Raw genomic sequence first — 18,048 nt, forward strand, 5'->3', positions numbered from 1 at the left:
CAAGGTCTCATAAGCACTAAGCATAGGAGTCTAATGTGCCAAATGCAACTTCTAACATAGCCAACATACAGAAACCCAAAATTACTTGAATAAATTACGCATGTTATAGGCCCCTCCAATAATGCTGATATTACTGAGACCCACTAAAGGCTTTTTGTTCAGACCATTTGTTCTCTTCTCTGTTCAGATACCAGAACTGTTGACGTCACTTGATGTAATAGGCTGATTTCAAACTGAAGTTCTTGTGAATCTGCACTGGGTATCAGTTGTAACTCGGGATATTTCCTGATGCACCACCAGGCCTCCCGCAGCCTCTGCCCTCTGTGACGTCAATCTACTCTTTTATTTACATCCAGATTTTTGGAGCTCCAGGTCTGGCCACAGCCTTTGCTTAGGAATGAAAGCTGTTCTTTTTCTGTAATGCTGCTTCCTGTCACCTCTTTGCTGGAGATAGCACGATTAGTGGAACGCTAGCAGAGATCACGTTAGCACTTTGTGGAAAAGTGAAGCTAACGTTAGCATACAATGAAAGACCTCAGAGCTCGAATGTGTTATAGTCATCCAAAATTATGTGACACTTGAGCAGCCATACTTGTTTAAAAACAATGTCTAAAATCCTCAGTATCCTCAGTATCAATGTACAGAGACTATGACTGTACTGCAAAGTACAGCTCAAATCACATCGTCAAGTTCGCTGATGACACAACCATAGTTGGCCTCATCAGCAGGAACGATGAGTCAGCATACAGGGAGGTGCAGTGGCTAACAGACTGGTGCAAGACCAACAACCTATCCCTAAATGTGGATAAAACCAAAGAGATGGTTGTTGACTTCAGAAGCACCAGGTTACCACCACCCACTGAACATCAACGGCTCTGCTGTGGAGATTGTGAAGAACACCAAGTTCCTCGGTGTCCACATAGTAGAGAACCTCACCTGGTCCCTCAACACCAGCTCCATAACAAAGAAAGCCCAGCAGCGTCTCTACTTCCTGCGGAGACTGAGGAAAGCACACCTTCCACCTCCCATCCTCACCATGTTCTACAGAGGGACTGTAGAGAGCATCCTGAGCGACTGCATTACCGTCTGGTTTGGGAGCTGCAACATCTCGGAGCGCAAGACCCTACAGTAGATAGTGAGGACAGCAGAGAAGATCATTGGAGTCTCTCTCCCCTCCATCAGTGACATCTACACCACACGCTGCATCCGCAAAGCCACCAGCATTGTGGAAGACCCAACCCACCCATCACACGGGTTCTTCACTCTAATGCCGTCTGGAAAAAGATACAGGAGCATCCGATCCTCCACCTCCAGACTCTGTAATAGCTTCGTTAACCAGGCAGTCAGGCTCCTCAACTCCCAGACACGGAACTGACACACACCAACACTGATCTGACCGCACACACGCACAAAAAGACTGCACTGAAACCCCCCACCAGAAATATTTGCTGCTCTCCCACAGGACCTAATAACTACCTCAGAACCACTGTGTTCATGTATGTTCCATATGACACAGTATATCACTCATCTCAGACACCACTTAGACCACATTGCACTGCACCAGCACTTTACACCATCATGTCTCAATTGTCTCTGGCCGGTTGTATTTATTGTAATGTCTTGTTGTGAGATTGCCCTATGCTGCACATTTTGCACATTCTTAAACTGCTACCCTGCTGCACTTTATGTTGTCTGTTGTACTGTCGATTTGTGTTGCATCATGGTTCTGGAGGAACGAAATTTCATCACACTGTGTACCTGTACTCAGATGTAATGACAATAAAAAGCCACTTGACTTGACTTGGCACTTGACTAGACTTTGTCTTGTTTAACAGGTGAAAGTATCTGATCTGTTCATGTCAAGCAGTGAAAGAAAAGTTAAATGAATGCATCTCTACCCATTTCTAATGCTGCTGAAGGCTTCATGTTCCTGGGTTGCAGCAGCATGGGTTCTGGGAGAGCTGAAGAATATGGTACTGGGTTAGATTAACCCTCAGGTGATAAACCCTCAGGTGATAAACCCTCAGGTGAGCGGTCTGGACCTGGACTGCTTCACTGGGTTTCTCTGACAACTGCAAACAACTGGGAATTTTTTTTCCTTTGTAAAAGTTAAGATATAAGATATTAGCACAAGAATGAAGATGACAAATTTAAAGATAGAGAGAGGATTTATCAAACACTTAAATCATTATTTTCTCAGGTTTAGTTAAATAATATCAGAACTGAGTAAATGACTGTATCCATTGTGATAAATGATATAGTTCATGATACTTGGCTTGGACTTTTTGGATGCTGCTGGTACCAGGAAACGTTAATAAAATTGTTCGCAAGTAAATCAGGCAGAGCAAAAAAAAAAGTTTGTGAATTTCATTTGGTGCATTCAACATCATCAGTCCCATAGAATGACATCTGGAACATACGTTCGGGGTGCCTTTGCTGGCCCTGTGCATTAGAGGGTGTGGTGGTGGTAAGGTGGGGGGCAGGAGGGTGTGGTGGTGGTAAGGTGGGGGGGAAGGAGGGTGTGGTGGTGGTAGGGTGGGGGGGCAGGAGGGTGTGGTGGTGGTAAGGTGGGGGGGCAGGAGGGTGTGGTGGTGGTAGAGTGGGGGGGCAGGAGGGTGTGGTGGTGGTAGGGTGGGGGGGCACGGGGGTGTGGTGGTGGTAGGGTGGGGGGCACGGGGGTGTGGTGGTGGTAGGGTGGGGGGCAGGAGGGTGTGGTGGTGGTAGGGTGGGGGGGCAGGAGGGTGTGGTGGTGGTAAGGTGGGGGGGCAGGAGGGTGTGGTGGTGGTAAGGTGGTGGAGGTGAGGGTGTGGTGGTGGTAGGGTAGGGGGGCAGGAGGGTGTGGGCACCAGGGTGGGGGGGAGGGGGGCAAAACAGATGAGCATGGGGTGTGAGGGGAGGCACAAACACAGTAAAGGGATATCTTTCATCTTATTCTTAAAATCAAATCGTATTAAATAGACTTTGTACTCGTGGGCTGTGTGTTTTCCCCAATCTCTCCACACAGAAGCTTGAATAATCTCTGCTGACGCTGATAGAGCCGTGAAGTGGTTTGACAGGCCTGTGGTGATTCATCCTCATCACCATTCAAAGAGTAGCCTCCTGCTGGATAACATGAACAGGGAGGTGTGTAGGTACCTGGATAAGTCTCCCCTACCTACACACACACACACACACACACAGACACACACACACACACACACACACACACTTATGGAACCCCAACAAGCAGGATGGAGATTAATTTGTAATGTCTGCTTTCACAGGATAAAGAGAAATGTTATGTGATGGGTCTAGCAGGATCTGTGAATATGGATGATATGAGCTACATCTGAACCAGTCCTAAGTCACATAAGATATGTCCTTTTGTAATAAAATCACTCATTTAGACCAGTGAACTGATGTATATGCAGATGCTATCAATACCAATGTATGTTACATAAATTATATCAGAAGAGGCAAGAAGCCCCTTGGTAAAATTGCAAGCCCATCTGTTTTCCAGTAGTCCTAAACTTTCTGGTAACCTCTCCTCACATCCGTGTGCACTCCAGAAGATGAATGACTAAGGACTGTCCCAGAAAGGACCGGCCCAGTCAGGACAGAACCGAGAAGCACAACCATGTCCCTGGAGCCACAATTCATCATACTAAGGCATTTTCTGGCCTATGGGAGCATTATGCTCACTGAGAATTCCTGGCTGCTTTGTGGAGGCAGCTGTGACTTTTGCTGGTCTCTGACAGGAATAGCACGGGTTCATAAGTCTCCCATGAAAACACAATTAATGTTTTAGCATTAATTTCCTATGATTTGTTTAGCAGACACCCCTTTCCCCCAAATATGGCCTGTGGGTCTCATTTAATTTGAGTTTATTCCCTTTTTTCTTTCAATAACATGAGATGAAAAGCCTCATGGGACGTGTCTCATATCTGAGTATGGGAGGGGGCTTCACCTTTATCTGAACCCTTTCGAAGATGGCCAATGAAGTCACACACAAACACCAGCAATTCCCCACACTCTGCTATAGATCAACATCATGACACATGTGTCTAAAATGTCTGAATACCGATATAAACCAATGTACTTACTTATCACTTCTTAAAGTGCATTTTTTAAAAAGAAATTATTTTCCTGTTTTGTTTTGGCATTGCAGCGCTTCCTTTGTTTACGTCTCTTTGGCATGGGGCAGACATCTCTCGGGTCTTTAATCAACACCAGCCAGGCAAAAGCCTTCCTTGTTGGTGGTTTGCTGACAATCACAGGAAGAGCATGTGAAAAGCGGGTCTCACGTTCTCAAGGGGACCGAAACGATGTATACAATCAATTAGGTGGACATTGAAGAGGTTGTTTTTTTGTTAAGCAGAGATGAGAAATTATGCTCTAAAAGATCCGGAAAGCACAAGGTCTTTGAGCCCAGAGCACTTATGAAAAAACTGCTGGAATGAACAAAGAGATGTCATAAGTTAAAAAGTTAAAACCTTTTAAAAGTCATGTACTCTGTAGAAAGATGAGCTTCCTGAGACTCTTGACAGCCCTTGAGTGAACCTCGCCATCTGTCATATTGAATTAGCCAGTGAGATCCAGCTGCATGTGTCTCTGCTGTTGCAGGATCTCACAGACAGGGGGACGTGGACAGGTGCAAACAAACACTTCAAACAAGCAAAATATATATTTCAAATGCTGTAAAGCTTGAAATTATTTCCATGTGAAATTTCTTTTCAGCTCATCTAGCGATGAGTCTGGTTTTATTACCTCTCAGGGACATGTTGATAGGGTTAGTTTAAAGTAATCAAAGATACAGTAATGGGAACTCAAATACTCATAACACCAGGTTCTACAACAAGGTTGTAACACTGTGTGTAGTGGCTGCGTTAGAGGCCCAGGTTCCTGTCACGGTGACATGCAGCGAGAGGCACACAACCAGCTGTATGTCCCTTAATTCCCCCGTCCACACTCTCGGTTTGCACTGTTGAATGTGACGCACCTGTCTCCACACAGGTTCACATGCTGGTGATTGTCATACGGCCCAGCGGATGACGCACGTCTGCATTTATCCTGGAACTGCTCTTCAGGAGAATCGTGAAAGCGCCACATGAGGTATGGTGCACATGCACATAACTTCGCCTAAATGATTCTCAGGGCCTTGAGCCATCCGTGGCATGAGAGAGATGTGTCAGACTCTGGTGACATTCCACTTTGACCTTATTTGTGCTGAGTTAGCCTAACATGCATGCAGGAGCTGTTAGCAGTGTACACAGAGCCAAAGGAGCGTGTTGGGTTGTCACTCTTACATGACTGACTGTCATCCTGTCAACCATTGCATCTTCACGGAAATATATCCTGCACTTACATTTTAGTGAACACAAATGACATTATTACCTATCTGGAGATATGGTTTATCCTGGCTTGGTTTGCTAGAGTGCTTTTCTGGAGTGGTAAGCATTTCTTGAAGTCTATGTAATATAATACTGAAATAAGAGCTTTGTGGCTCAAGTTTTGTAACCTGTTTTTCTGCAACTAATCTAAGACTCCAGCAATGTGAGGAAGAGCGGACTCCAGAGAGCTACGGTGGGGTGTTTCTCCCGAGGGCTGGCAGCAGTGCACTGAGGCACTTTCCCCTTCTGCCGTGATCCCCAGGCACAGGGCCAAAATGGGGGAGAGGACTCCGCTCTCATATATCCGCACCTGTTTGGGCTCTCTGCGCTCCTGCTGTTTCCCAGAACTCAGTGGCCAAGCGTCCCACTCCAGAACATCCCGGGCGTGTGTGTCTCTGTTGTGTGTGTATTCCTCCGGGATACGACTGACCTCCCGAACAGTGGGTCATTTACAACGTCTGGCACTCACCCCGGCCCACCGACCGAGCAACTATGGGCCAAATTGATCAAACCTGCTGCCAGATTTAACGTGACGTTAAAAGCGCATAGCTCTGTGATATCATTTCCACATTCATAAATGTGTATTGTCGCTCTATTTTGCTGTTTGCATATTAATGGCTCCATTAATGAACCCACCTCTTTTTTCTATGCTTGGTCCCACAAGTTATCAACAAAATTAGATAATAAACTATTTTTTGAAAGGTACATATTTGGTGTGAGCATGTTGTGACAGAAGGAGGGCATGGAAGGAGGTGACTTGCTTGAGCAGGATGTGGTGAGGAACCACAATAAACAATAAAGGCTACAGTAAATATACCATGTCCAGAGGCTGAAGGGAACAAACATACCAATTATAACCAGGGAGGCACAAGGGAAATATATAAGGACTAATAGCAACTTAAGTAGAAACACATGAAACCAGTGACAAAGGGCTGAGATTTAAAAGAGGGGGTGTGGAAACTAAACCAAAACAGAGAAGCACGTGGAAAATGAAAGCAAAGACATGAATGACAGGAGGAGGGACCAATCCTGACACAGGGTCTCATTTACTTTTAAATGCAAACTTTGGTGTTACAGAGGAAGAAGCAATAAAAATGAGGAAAGATACATTGCTCTGCTGCTGTGCAATATGCTAAATGAACTGATGTACATCATGTCTGTACATCCGTGCCGGCCCCATCTTGGTGAAAGTTAAATGTGTTAATGTTTTATGTCATTTTTTATGGTGGTTTTCACCGTATTACTGGTCTCATGCCAGTCAGTCCTCTGTCTCTTGGTTGAATCTTTAATGTTCATGGCATTTGTAGCTCATTTACATGGCAGTTTTGATTGGCTTTCACATTGGACACAGGTGAATGTACTGCAGTGGTAAATAAACTCTAGAGGTCAGAGGTCAGAATTGCAAATGCAAAATTGCACTGTGCAGCATATTGTTCATCTCAGACAGTGGTGTGAAATTACTGAATCAGAATGAAACACTTGTACTGCACATTGCACGTGCCGTAGTGTAATTATTATACTGTATGAATCCGGCTCTACGTCTGCCTGCTTGTGGGTGCTTATTGTTCAGTTGTCTGAAAGGTGTCACCAGAGTCAATTCCCAAAAACAAATCCCAAAAGAGAATTTTAAATGAACATCTCCACAGACCGGTCTGCTTTCGCCCTTCAGGATGGCATGACATGTTTCATGTTTATCTGTCTGGTATAGAGGCTGGTACACTCTGTACCTAAAACACCGGTGATCTGTGTGAAATCTCCAAGCCGCATCCCATGAGATGGTAAAGATTCTTGAGACGTCTCTGTTGAGTAGGAACGTTTATCTGTAGAGTGATCCCAGTGCGAACTAACCATGCATGAAAACCATTTAGGTGAGCACTTTTAGCATGCTGAATTTTTAAACCATAAGCTTACGTAGGCAAGCAGTCTGGGCTGCACGATGCCATATTGGTAGTGCTGCTCTGTGACTCTGACTCATCTGGAGAGTTGATGCTTATGGAATCAGATTTGTGCCAAAATTATCAAGCAAAACTTCTTAAATAGCAAACAAAATCAAGAACTCACGAGAGAAATAATGTTACTGAAGTGATAAAAATGTCAGCTCAAAAGCAAAACTCATTATCAAAAGTGTAAATGAACACTGGTTTACAGTATTGCGGAAATAAATTGTTTTGCAAATATGTGCCCTTGCTTGCGGTTCTCTTTGCTTGTTTTTCACTGACCAGACGTTTGCTCTCGTTGTCACGTTTGCGTTTGCGCTGCCTGACTTTTTGTTTGCAATTCTGACACAAAGATCTCGCGTGGGCGGGGTTTTCTAGGGGTGCGTTCTCATTGGCTAATGGGAAACTCGGTGACCCAGAAGAAGTTGTTTAGCACAGCAGGCGCGAAAATTCCTGTACGGACATTTGAGGACATTTGAACTCACAAAACAACTTTATTAGTGTGTAAGTATTGGTCTGTTTTCATTGTATCTGCTGTACCAGACATATTGTTTTGTTAAGTTTGAATTATATATAAGATATATAGAGAGGTGTTCGCTTTAAAATAATGAACTAACTAGAAATCTATCATTGCTAGCTAGCTAATTATCATCTATCTATCTATCTATCTATCTATCTATCTATCTATCTATCTATCTATCTATATATATATATATATATATATATATATATATATATATATCCACCGTGATTGCTAGTGTATCTATAACGATTCCTTGCTTGCTTACTAGTTAGCTATTAATCATGATTTCTAGCTAGCTAGCGCACTGTTATTGACCAAGTGAACAAGTGAACAGACACGCTCGCACACAGACGTGTCATCTCTGGGTAGATATGCAAATTCATGCAATGACAGTTTTTGTTCTTCTCTCTGTAGAGCAGTTGTGACCTCTGAGGAGAGCCTGAGCCAAGATGCAGTCCCAGGTAGGTCAATTATGGTCTGTTTTAAAGGATTATGATAAATCCATTACATCTGTTTTGGCATACAATGAGAAACTTGGCTTATGTTTGGCTTATGTATTTCTACATACTACTTATACACGTACTTTTAGATCATTTTTAGAAAATAGCACAATCCGTGAGCTAGTCTTTTTAGAGTCATGTAATGAAATGTGTTTGTATAGACACACATGTTTCTCTGTGCTGATTTGGTAACATCTGTGCCTGCAGGATCAAGTATGTAATGAAATCTTGCAAAGGATCCAAACAAGATTCAGCTTGATTCTCAGAAATGAAACACTAGATCTGGATTACCTTGTGAACGTTGCTCAGCAAGAGCTTTCCTTGGCAACAATGGCATCACACGTCCTAAATATTCCACTGGAACTTATTACCAGTCTACAGGAGTTGATTAACACCCTTAGCTTTCATGATCAGTCTGCTAATGAAGCATCAGTTAGTGTGTCAGACATTGTTACTGCCTCTATAGGGAAGGTGGGACGGCCACGTCTGGAAATCGGCTGTGATGATCTTGGGAGTCTCCTTTCCAGTGCACTACCTTTAGAGAGTTTAGGCAAGTTGTATGGTGTTTCACGAAGAACACTTCACAGGCGGATGAAAGAACATGGCCTCTCTGTTCGTGGATGCTATTCCAAAATATCCGATGATGAACTTGATCTTGTTGTAAGGTCAATAAAATCAAGAATGCCTCATGCTGGTTATAGACTGGTCAAAGGCGAGCTGTTAGCTAGAGGCCATCGTGTGCAGTGGGATAGGGTGAAGGCTACTATGCATCGGGTGGATGGAGCCGGAATTTTAGCCAGGATGATACAACTTGGATTTGTAGCTCGTAGAAGCTACTGTGTTCCTGCTCCCTTGTCTTTGGTTCATGTAGACACTAACCACAAATTAATCAGGTAAGTGTCACCCTCCCAAAATCCCCCCTCCCCCACCCCCTTCCCAACATACACTCAGTTTACGTGGTTTTACATCTTAATTAAAAGTCGTTTTGTCCCTTTAGATTTAATATTGTGATATTTGGTGGGATTGACGGTTTCTCAAGAAGGGTAAGTTTCATCATGACAAAATAAATTTTTTATGAACATGCGACAGTGGTGAGATTTAATGATATACAATTCCCCCAATACTTTACATAGATACTATATCTTAATGCTGCTGCCAACAACAAAGCCTCAACAGCATTCTCTTTCTTTTTGGATGGCGTCCGCAAATATGGATGGCCCTCACGGTAGGAATTACTGCAAATTATTCTTTGTTCTGCTGTTGTGAAAAATGAGCATAGTCCATAAAAGCCTTTAGCATTTTTAACATATTTAGAAATATCAGTGGTGTGCTATGAATAAAGTTGGTACACATTATTTTAGAGTGCGTGGTGACCAGGGAGTAGAAAATGTGGACATTGCCCGATGCATGTTCTCCGTAAGAGGAACTGGACGTAGTAGCTTCATTGCTGGCAAAAGTGTCCACAACCAAAGGTACAAGACTCCACTCCCAGTTAGAGCAGAACCAAATATAAGCAGTGTCCTTCAAATGTTATAGGCTGTATTTGTTAATGTATTTACTTAATTCTTGTATTCCTGCATTTAGGATAGAAAGGCTGTGGTGTGATGTGTGGTCAGCTGTCACCTGTAACTACTACGATGTACTGCATACAATGGAAGAAGAGCGGTTGGTTGACTGCACAGATGAAATGCACCTCTTTTGTGTGCATTATGTGTTTCTTCCACGATTGAAGTCTGACCTGGAGTGCTTCCTGAGTAGCTGGAACAGGCATCCCATCAGAACAGAAGGAAACCTCTCTCCAGAGCAGCTGTGGCACATTGGGAACCTCCAAACACCTGTGGCTGAGCCAGATGTAGAGGTACACTTGAAGCATTGTATGCACTTTATATTTTGCCCTTTAACAAGTTGTGACTAAAATCTTCCCCAGCAGTTCTTTTTATGATTTAAGGCATTGCCAACATCAGTCATATATTTGACAATGACTCGGTTTGTCCAGCTATCATGTGGAGTATGCCAGGAGCTAGGATTGACCTGACTACAACTGCAAGCTAATAGAAAAGAATGGTTGAAAGTATCCAAAAATATCATTAGGTTTATCTGTCTGAGCAGTGGATATTGATCTAACTTACACATACTCTCTTTCAGTCAGTGGAGCATCTTTTCCCAGACTACTGCACTGATGCTGACCCAGAGGATGGAGTGATTGTGTCAGAGATCCCTTGCCCCCTGCCAGACCAGAAACTATCTATCCTTCAGCGATTAATAAATCCAGTGACATCAGCTATGTCTCATAAGGAGCTCTATATTCAGACTCTTGATGTTGTGCAAATGTTGTTATAAAAAACAGATAGGAGTAAATATGAGAGAATGCCAGTACTTTTTGTATTATTCATTTTATTGGATTTTTTGTAACAGTTTGACAGGAGTATTCTACATTAATTTGGAACAGGCATAGTAAATGTATTAAACACTGCACAATAAAATGATCAATAGCGCAGTATGTTGTAAGAAAATATTTTATTACTATGAAACCAACATTTAGTAATGACCATTTAATAACCATTTAGAGAGGTTAACAGGCTTTTTAGATTCTATAAAAGCCTGCACCACATTTGATTGCTGTTGCTATGTTTTCTTTAAATTCATAGTATTGCACAAAGTGTGCAGTAGGAAATGTGATTGTGTGCGTACATGCACTAACAAGTGGATAACAAATTGTGTGGCTTGGCATCCGTTCTATGCAAGTGTGATCAAAGTGCACTACAATCTTAAAGTTCTCTCTTTCTGAAAGTAGTAGGTGCCTGTGTGACTGCCCAGTTAGCCACTGCAGCACTTGTGGTACAGAAAGTGGATCTTCATCTTCAGTGGTTCCATCTAGACAAATTAAAAACGAGAATGTCAGAATAGCTGAGCAGAAATACGAATCCTGGATCACCCCAGCCAGGAATGCAATACGAATATAATAATTCTTTAAAGACATTGTAATTAAATGGATCAAATGATGTACAGGGGAATATCATACATACAACAGATTGTATATGGTTTTGAACATGTTTAATTACAGCAAAACATGATGAATGTATTTTAAATTGTAATTGAAAAGAGTTTATGCAAATGCAAACTACATTAATTCAGTGGTCTTTTTCAGTGCAGAAAAAATGAGCATGAACTGTGAACAAAGCAGCACAGTAAAATAAATAAATATGTCCATGTATTGTCTCACACTGTAAAGCTTTTATACAAATGATTGTATAAGCCATTGACAATGATGTTTTTATCTTATAATTTTAGTTTATGGTGTAACCAACACTTACCCTCAAGCTCTTGCAGGAAATCCTGGAAGTTGTTTAGGATTTGTGCCTCTTTTACATGCTTCTGTGTCCCGCTTTCGCTCATTGTTGGGGCCAAATGTGACACAATGTAGTACGAGTCCACCTGAAAAACACATCAAAGTAAGGGAAGACAACTCTATGACTCAAAACTTTTACATGTCACACTCATTTTATTCCTTTAACACATAAAATTATTTATACAATATTAAAAGCTATAAAGTTTAAAGGCAGAGGAACAGGAGATCATGGTAGCTTACCTTGTCATCATCACCAGCCACAAAGAGCTCACGGCAAATCTCTCTGTTCCTTTCCATCACCCCTATAAGGCCGTAAAGCTGTAGTCCTTCACGAAGTTGCCTAAGCATGACTGTTCGTCTTGCAGCTGAGTGCAGGAGAATTGCTCTTCAATGAGGAAAATAAATAAAAAGACAATGAAATGTACAGAGTCCCATTAAATGTAACATTCTAGCATTACACTTACCATTTTTTCAACATTTTCAAATATCAGACTTTCATTCCATGGCTCGTATACTATGGAATTTATCAACTTGCTACATTTAGAAAATGTACACTAAATAAATTTGATGCTAAAAGGAAGTTGTGAGTTCACCATTTTTGTTTGGGGAATACGAATGTGCTCACAAAATTAACCAATCAAATACACTTCACAATATCTTGTTTGCAAAGCCGACATTTTGGTTTGATTGTAACACTACAGCAGAGGTCATAAGATCACCAGTATTCCCCTGGAAGACTCTACCCACACTATAAAAATAACTGAGCACTGACACAGGTTATATTACATTGTAATATGTATAACATTGTATATTACAATACAAACCTTGTTATTTTCTGTCTGTTGTCCTCATCAATAGGTCCTGTGTAGCCACAGTTGAGAATTTGTTCTGTGCAAGATGACAAATCTGTTGTTTCTTCAACCTGGAGAAAATTAGGATAAAAGTTATTTTCCATCATATTAAAATGTCATGACACTGTGCTCAAGTACAAAAATGTTATGAATACAAATTATTGCATTTAAGTGATCACACCGACAGCCAGGCTATGCAATTAATCCATAATATCACTGAGACCATCATTTTGGGAATGTTGCCTTTGATAACATACCATCTTGATTAAGGATGAAAACTCCAGGTCATTTATGTCATCTTTGGTAATGTTATCTAGGTTTCCAGTCAAAAGGAAATTGTAGCACCATTCCTGTAAAAACTTTGGTGCTGGGCCACCCTGCGCAAGACTTGCAGCAAATAATTCTCCAGCAACTCTGGAATGACAGCAAGTAAAGGTTTGAGTAAAAACCATGCATCTTACTTGCACTTGTGTATGTAGAATTATGCAGCTAAAATAAATAAATAAAAAAATAAAAATTAATATAAGAAATGCACCGAAACAGGCCACTGTCAAGGTCATTTAAAGAGTATTTCGGCATTTTTCCCTTGCCATCTTCTCCCTCAAACAGCCGAGTCTTTATGCCAGAAATCATTTCTAGGGAGAAGGCAGAATTAAACCATATCCAGTAGCAAGAAACACCTTCAACACTCAAAAGGGGCAGGGGCTGAAATAATATTTTTCAGTAATTTTAAGTTTCATCTGTGAGCTTTGAAAAATGTAATGATCCTGACCTGTTAGAAATTCTTTCCGCAAAGCACCAGTGTCAACACCAGGTTCTCCTATGAATGTAACTTTTAAGGGGTTGACCGGTGAGCTGTGTTTCTGCCGCTGCCACAGTGTTAGTCCACGTTGCAAGAGATTTATTCTAGACACACAGATGCAGAACTCTTTGCACGTGTCAACCTGAGCAGCCAGCCATTGCAGTACATCCTCCTTACTGTAAAAAATATAATTCGCATTATTTTAAGTGAGAATAAATACATCCAGAAATTATCAGACACCATATTTTGGGGTCTCAAGAATACTTGCACTTGAATGACATTGTAGTCCAGGGCTAAGGATTTTTAAACATTATTTGAAGTGGACTAACCCCAACTTAAGGGGTTTGAAGTGGACTAACTACGACTAACCACGAAAATGTCCTTAGCCCTGGACTGGAATGTTAAGGACGAGCTAGTTCAGACTTTATGGGATAATGTGACGGTCGGTGCTGTGGGAAGGACGAGGCATGAGACCACTCCGGCAGGCACTGATGTAAACGTATTTATTCACACAAAGCGCGGATAGCGCACAAAAAACACACACAACGTGCAGACTCAAACAACGACGAGCATAAGACACTGCGCGAACGCACATTAAATACAGACCACGTAAACCCCACGTGATGACGAGACGAGCCACAGGTGAGACGGATGATCACAAGACATAACCGCACCCACGGAGATCCACAGACGCAGACGAGTAGACACAGACAACGTAAACACACACCCAAAATGGAGGGGCCGGGGACCTCAACATGACAGATAAACCCTAGAAATCATAGTCATCGAATTACCTAATGTGTGAACATCAAACATAAGAGTTTTACGTACCATGAAAATTCCTCATTTTCTGGTTGCTTTAATTCGGCAGGGTTGCCTTCCAGACAGGATACTGGTCTGCAGAACAATAAATATATGACTGTTAACATTAACAGAAAGGTAGACAAAACAGTGCAAGTCAATACATCTTTTAAATTAATCAAACATCTATTTTAATTTGTACAAGTTAATGAAATAACAGGTTAACTAAGACACTGCCAAGCATTGGTGGATTATTTATACATTTAATTATACATTTTTATTAATTTTGCATGTAAGGTATGTGTGATATTGCTGATTGAGCCCTAGGGATTTTTTGACCAATTGGTTCAGACCATTTTCATTTTTGTGGATACTAAACAAAATGTAAAACTATATTAATTAGAGATCCTTCCTGTCAAGATAAAGTGTGAAGCATAGGACTCTAAAAATAATCTCAAATGTACACCTAACAATTCAGGGTATCCTGCTACGATGTAGTTATTTATCCTTAATCCATCTGCAGTCCAACACATATCACACAAACATCACACAACAGTAGTTATCCCTAATAGTAATATCACTATTGGTTGAGGAGAACAAGCAGGCAACGTGTGAGCATATGTCTTATGCCAGGTTGTCCTGGCTGAAATGATACCTGTCCAAGTTACTCATCCAGTCCCCACAGACACTTGCATGTAGTTCCAACTCTACTGTTGGATATTCCTTCTGGCATATAGGACACTTCCCTTCTGATGGCTATAACAAAAAGACAGAATAAATTACAGAATATTGAAAACATCCTGAACAATAAGGTTTTTGACCCCATATAAGAAGCAACTTACTTTATTCTCAGAAGAGAATACTTCAGTTACCTAAACAAACAGGTTTGTGAAAGTTACTTGTTACCCATGTTTCTAGAAAACACTTACTACAGTGACAACACAAGTACAAAGTACAAAGAGGTAAGTTTTTTTTTTTACCTCTGGTTCAGAATCTGAAAGTGTGTCAGATTCCTGGGCTTTACATTGGTTCACATGGAGGGCAAGGAGCTGCAAAGGCATACTTTTAAAGCAATTCTTGCATTCAGCCTTTGGCATGAGTGAAAACTCCTGGGCATCGTAGGGAAGAGGTGTTAGATCAAATTCTTCCTGTAAAGGAACAATGTAAAGAATGGTTTTCCCCGAGCCAGAAGCACTTCTGATTGTACTTCCGGTGTATCCCTCTGATTCAGGGGATACTACAGATAGATGACGTCTTCCGTTTCCACCTGTTGAAAAATTAAATGAGGTATTAGAAATATTTCTAACTATAAACAATAACTCCATCACAACATACATACATAGATTTTAATTATATATTTTATACCAGCTGCTTTGTACAGAAGCCATCCTCCAGTGCTTGTTTTCATCTTTGGATATGTACTTTTAAACAAGCTGGAGACCTAAGATATAGATTATGAGCCTCAACAGTTCATTTAATGACAATTTTTGTGACAAAGACATGTTAGATAATTAAAGAAAGATCACCTCTAAATGTGTCATGTCCTTGGGCATACAAAGCGTTCTTTTCCCCAGACCAGCTTGCATATGCTGCAAGTCCTGAACTGGTGTGGGTGTTGAGTCACAGTTTTTGTGAAGAAGAAAAACTGTGAAATTAAATGGGTTCCATTGTTTGGCTACCTTTGCTGGTGTATTAAATCTTACTGACGTTCGCTTTGATCCCCGCCTAAAAAATCCAGGAAAACACCTGCAACGAATGTTTAACATTTAGCAAACCTTACTGTACTGTATGTTCCAATAAATTAAATAATTATTAAAAATGCATGTCTATTTGCATTTACAATGCACAAAGTGCAGTCACTAATGTGTTATACATACTATTATTCAAAAGTATTTCAAATGTTAAACCTGGACATTTCTTGATCCATGCTCGGACGCTGCCCTGAACTCTGTGCCTGACTGTTATCTGTGCTGGCATTGCCCAGTGACTGGCTCAAAATTGAAAGTATGTTCTGTACAGATGCTGTGGCAACCTCAGTAACGGGGGTAGAGCCTTGCTGGAGAGTCAAGATGGATCAGTTTAATAGCAACTGCATTTTATATGCCAACATCTGTTGATATTGGACAAGTCACAGCTTCTAAACTGTACAAATTCACCAATACACTTAAAACCAATATGTACTTTCAGATAAGTAGCTACCACAACAATTTGTTGTATTTTAGCTGCAGCTGCAGGTGATATTGATGCAACAGGTATGAGGCTGTCCTAAGATTTTACATTTTTTCCTGTCTTTAATGCACCCACTTCATCTTAGAAATGTTTGGATAATGACCTCATTATTTGCTGTAGGTGTTTTGGGAGCAAAAGGGGCACTAAAATATGCAGAAAATTGTGTCTCCAGGAAAAGGATTGAGAGACACTGGTCTAAGAAGAGGTATCAAAACATTTTTACCAGGGCCTGACTGATACTAGACTGGACTAAACAACCTCGCAAACTACACCATATAAAAATCATAATATCGTCCTTAAATCGGCTCATAGATGCAAACTGGAGCCATTTTTGACATCGTTATACATAAGCCAATCCTTTAAAACAGACCATAATTGACCTACCTGGGACTGCATCTTGGCTCAGGCTCTCCTCAGAGGTCACAACTGCTCTACAGAGAGAAGAACAAAAACTGTCATTGCATGAATTTGCATATCTACCCAGAGATGACACGTCTGTGTGCGAGCGTGTCTGTTCACTTGTTCACTTGGTCAATAACAGTGCGCTAGCTAGCTAGAAATCATGATTAATAGCTAACTAGTAAGCAAGCAAGGAATCGTTATAGATACACTAGCAATCACGGTGGATATATATATATATATATATATATATATATATATATATATATATATATATAGATAGATAGATAGATAGATAGATAGATAGATAGATAGATAGATAGATAGATAGATGATAATTAGCTAGCTAGCAATGATAGATTTCTAGTTAGTTCATTATTTTAAAGCGAACACCTCTCTATATATCTTATATATAATTCAAACTTAACAAAACAATATGTCTGGTACAGCAGATACAATGAAAACAGACCAATACTTACACACTAATAAAGTTGTTTTGTGAGTTCAAATGTCCTCAAATGTCCGTACAGGAATTTTCGCGCCTGCTGTGCTAAACAACTTCTTCTGGGTCACCGAGTTTCCCATTAGCCAATGAGAACGCACCCCTAGAAAACCCCGCCCACGCGAGATCTTTGTGTCAGAATTGCAAACAAAAAGTCAGGCAGCGCAAACGCAAACGTGACAACGAGAGCAAACGTCTGGTCAGTGAGAAACAAGCAAAGAGAACCGCAAGCAAGGGCACATATTATTTGCAAAACAATTTATTTCCGCAATACTGTAAACCAGTGTTCATTTACACTTTTGATAATGAGTTTTGCTTTTGAGCTGACATTTTTATCACTTCAGTAACATTATTTCTCTCGTGAGTTCTTGATTTTGTTTGCTATTTAAGAAGTTTTGCTTGATAATTTTGGCACAAATCTGATTCCATAGATGCTTAGCTTACAGCGCTGCGATTTAAAGCCATCCTGAAAATAGCAGTAATGAAACCCTAATTCTTTCCTTCAGCTCTGAGATCGCTGAGGGAGTACAGTTAGTTTGGATGTCTAGAGAGCGCTGGCTTTTGTGTAACAATGGAGACTCCACTTTCTGGAGACAAAGTGAAGAACTCAGACACTTGACTGTTAACTGTAATGTTTGTTGGTTTTTCTATTCCTCAATAGTATAACTATTTGCCTTCTATCACCACATCCAAAGCCCCAAGTCCCATATATCCCAAGCGTCTGGTGAATGTTTATAAGTTGTCTAGTTTGCTGATAAGCATGACTGCTACTAGTAAACATCTTCC

General features: G+C 41.0%; 3 protein-coding genes across 9 annotated transcripts in view; 2 read left to right on the forward strand and 1 right to left on the reverse strand.

Annotated features, from left to right (window-relative positions):
- gulp1a (GULP PTB domain containing engulfment adaptor 1a) overlaps positions 1-18,048 on the forward strand; it is a 350,639-nt gene that overhangs the window by 174,924 nt on the left and 157,667 nt on the right. The gene's annotated exons all lie outside the window — the stretch shown is intronic.
- Positions 7,366-10,818, forward strand: LOC143512217 (uncharacterized). Of its 3 annotated transcripts, none has more exons than XM_077002277.1 (8): positions 7,366-7,810; positions 8,244-8,290; positions 8,537-9,222; positions 9,327-9,372; positions 9,463-9,554; positions 9,691-9,801; positions 9,914-10,187; positions 10,475-10,818. In XM_077002277.1, the coding sequence occupies exons 2-8, from the start codon at positions 8,279-8,281 to the stop codon at positions 10,667-10,669; spliced, it is 1,416 nt and encodes a 471-aa protein (XP_076858392.1). In that variant the 5' UTR covers positions 7,366-7,810; positions 8,244-8,278; the 3' UTR covers positions 10,670-10,818. The 3 variants fall into 3 exon arrangements, with proteins under 3 accessions (XP_076858392.1, XP_076858394.1, XP_076858395.1); XM_077002279.1 differs by having other exon boundaries at positions 8,249-8,290; XM_077002280.1 differs by having other exon boundaries at positions 10,326-10,817.
- Positions 10,763-17,689, reverse strand: LOC143512215 (G2/M phase-specific E3 ubiquitin-protein ligase-like). 5 transcript variants are annotated; one of them, XM_077002273.1, is made up of 16 exons: positions 17,240-17,689; positions 16,746-16,787; positions 16,040-16,188; positions 15,659-15,878; positions 15,498-15,573; positions 15,113-15,399; positions 14,975-15,004; positions 14,788-14,888; positions 14,163-14,228; positions 13,302-13,507; positions 13,065-13,164; positions 12,787-12,943; positions 12,503-12,600; positions 11,919-12,063; positions 11,644-11,764; positions 10,763-11,203 (listed from the first exon to the last, which is right to left on the reverse strand). In XM_077002273.1, the coding sequence occupies exons 2-16, from the start codon at positions 16,755-16,757 to the stop codon at positions 10,914-10,916; spliced, it is 2,058 nt and encodes a 685-aa protein (XP_076858388.1). In that variant the 5' UTR covers positions 16,758-16,787; positions 17,240-17,689; the 3' UTR covers positions 10,763-10,913. The 5 variants fall into 5 exon arrangements, with proteins under 5 accessions (XP_076858388.1, XP_076858387.1, XP_076858389.1 ...); XM_077002272.1 differs by having other exon boundaries at positions 16,746-16,792; XM_077002274.1 differs by lacking the exon at positions 14,975-15,004 and having other exon boundaries at positions 16,746-16,792.

The sequence above is a fragment of the Brachyhypopomus gauderio genome, chromosome 4, assembly GCF_052324685.1.
Source record: "Brachyhypopomus gauderio isolate BG-103 chromosome 4, BGAUD_0.2, whole genome shotgun sequence".
In the NCBI taxonomy this organism is placed as follows: domain Eukaryota; kingdom Metazoa; phylum Chordata; class Actinopteri; order Gymnotiformes; family Hypopomidae; genus Brachyhypopomus; species Brachyhypopomus gauderio.

What these genes read in the sequence shown, in the direction of transcription:
- LOC143512217 (XM_077002277.1), top strand. An exon ending in TTGACGGTTTCTCAAGAAGG is followed by an intron (nt 9,373 to 9,462) that starts GTAAGTTTCATC and finishes TACTTTACATAG; the next exon opens with ATACTATATCTTAATGCTGC. An exon ending in TGGCTGAGCCAGATGTAGAG is followed by an intron (nt 10,188 to 10,474) that starts GTACACTTGAAG and finishes ACTCTCTTTCAG; the next exon opens with TCAGTGGAGCATCTTTTCCC.
- LOC143512215 (XM_077002273.1), bottom strand. An exon ending in AGGACATGACACATTTAGAG is followed by an intron (nt 15,574 to 15,658) that starts GTGATCTTTCTT and finishes TCTATATCTTAG; the next exon opens with GTCTCCAGCTTGTTTAAAAG. An exon ending in TTTCATCCTTAATCAAGATG is followed by an intron (nt 12,601 to 12,786) that starts GTATGTTATCAA and finishes AATTTTCTCCAG; the next exon opens with GTTGAAGAAACAACAGATTT.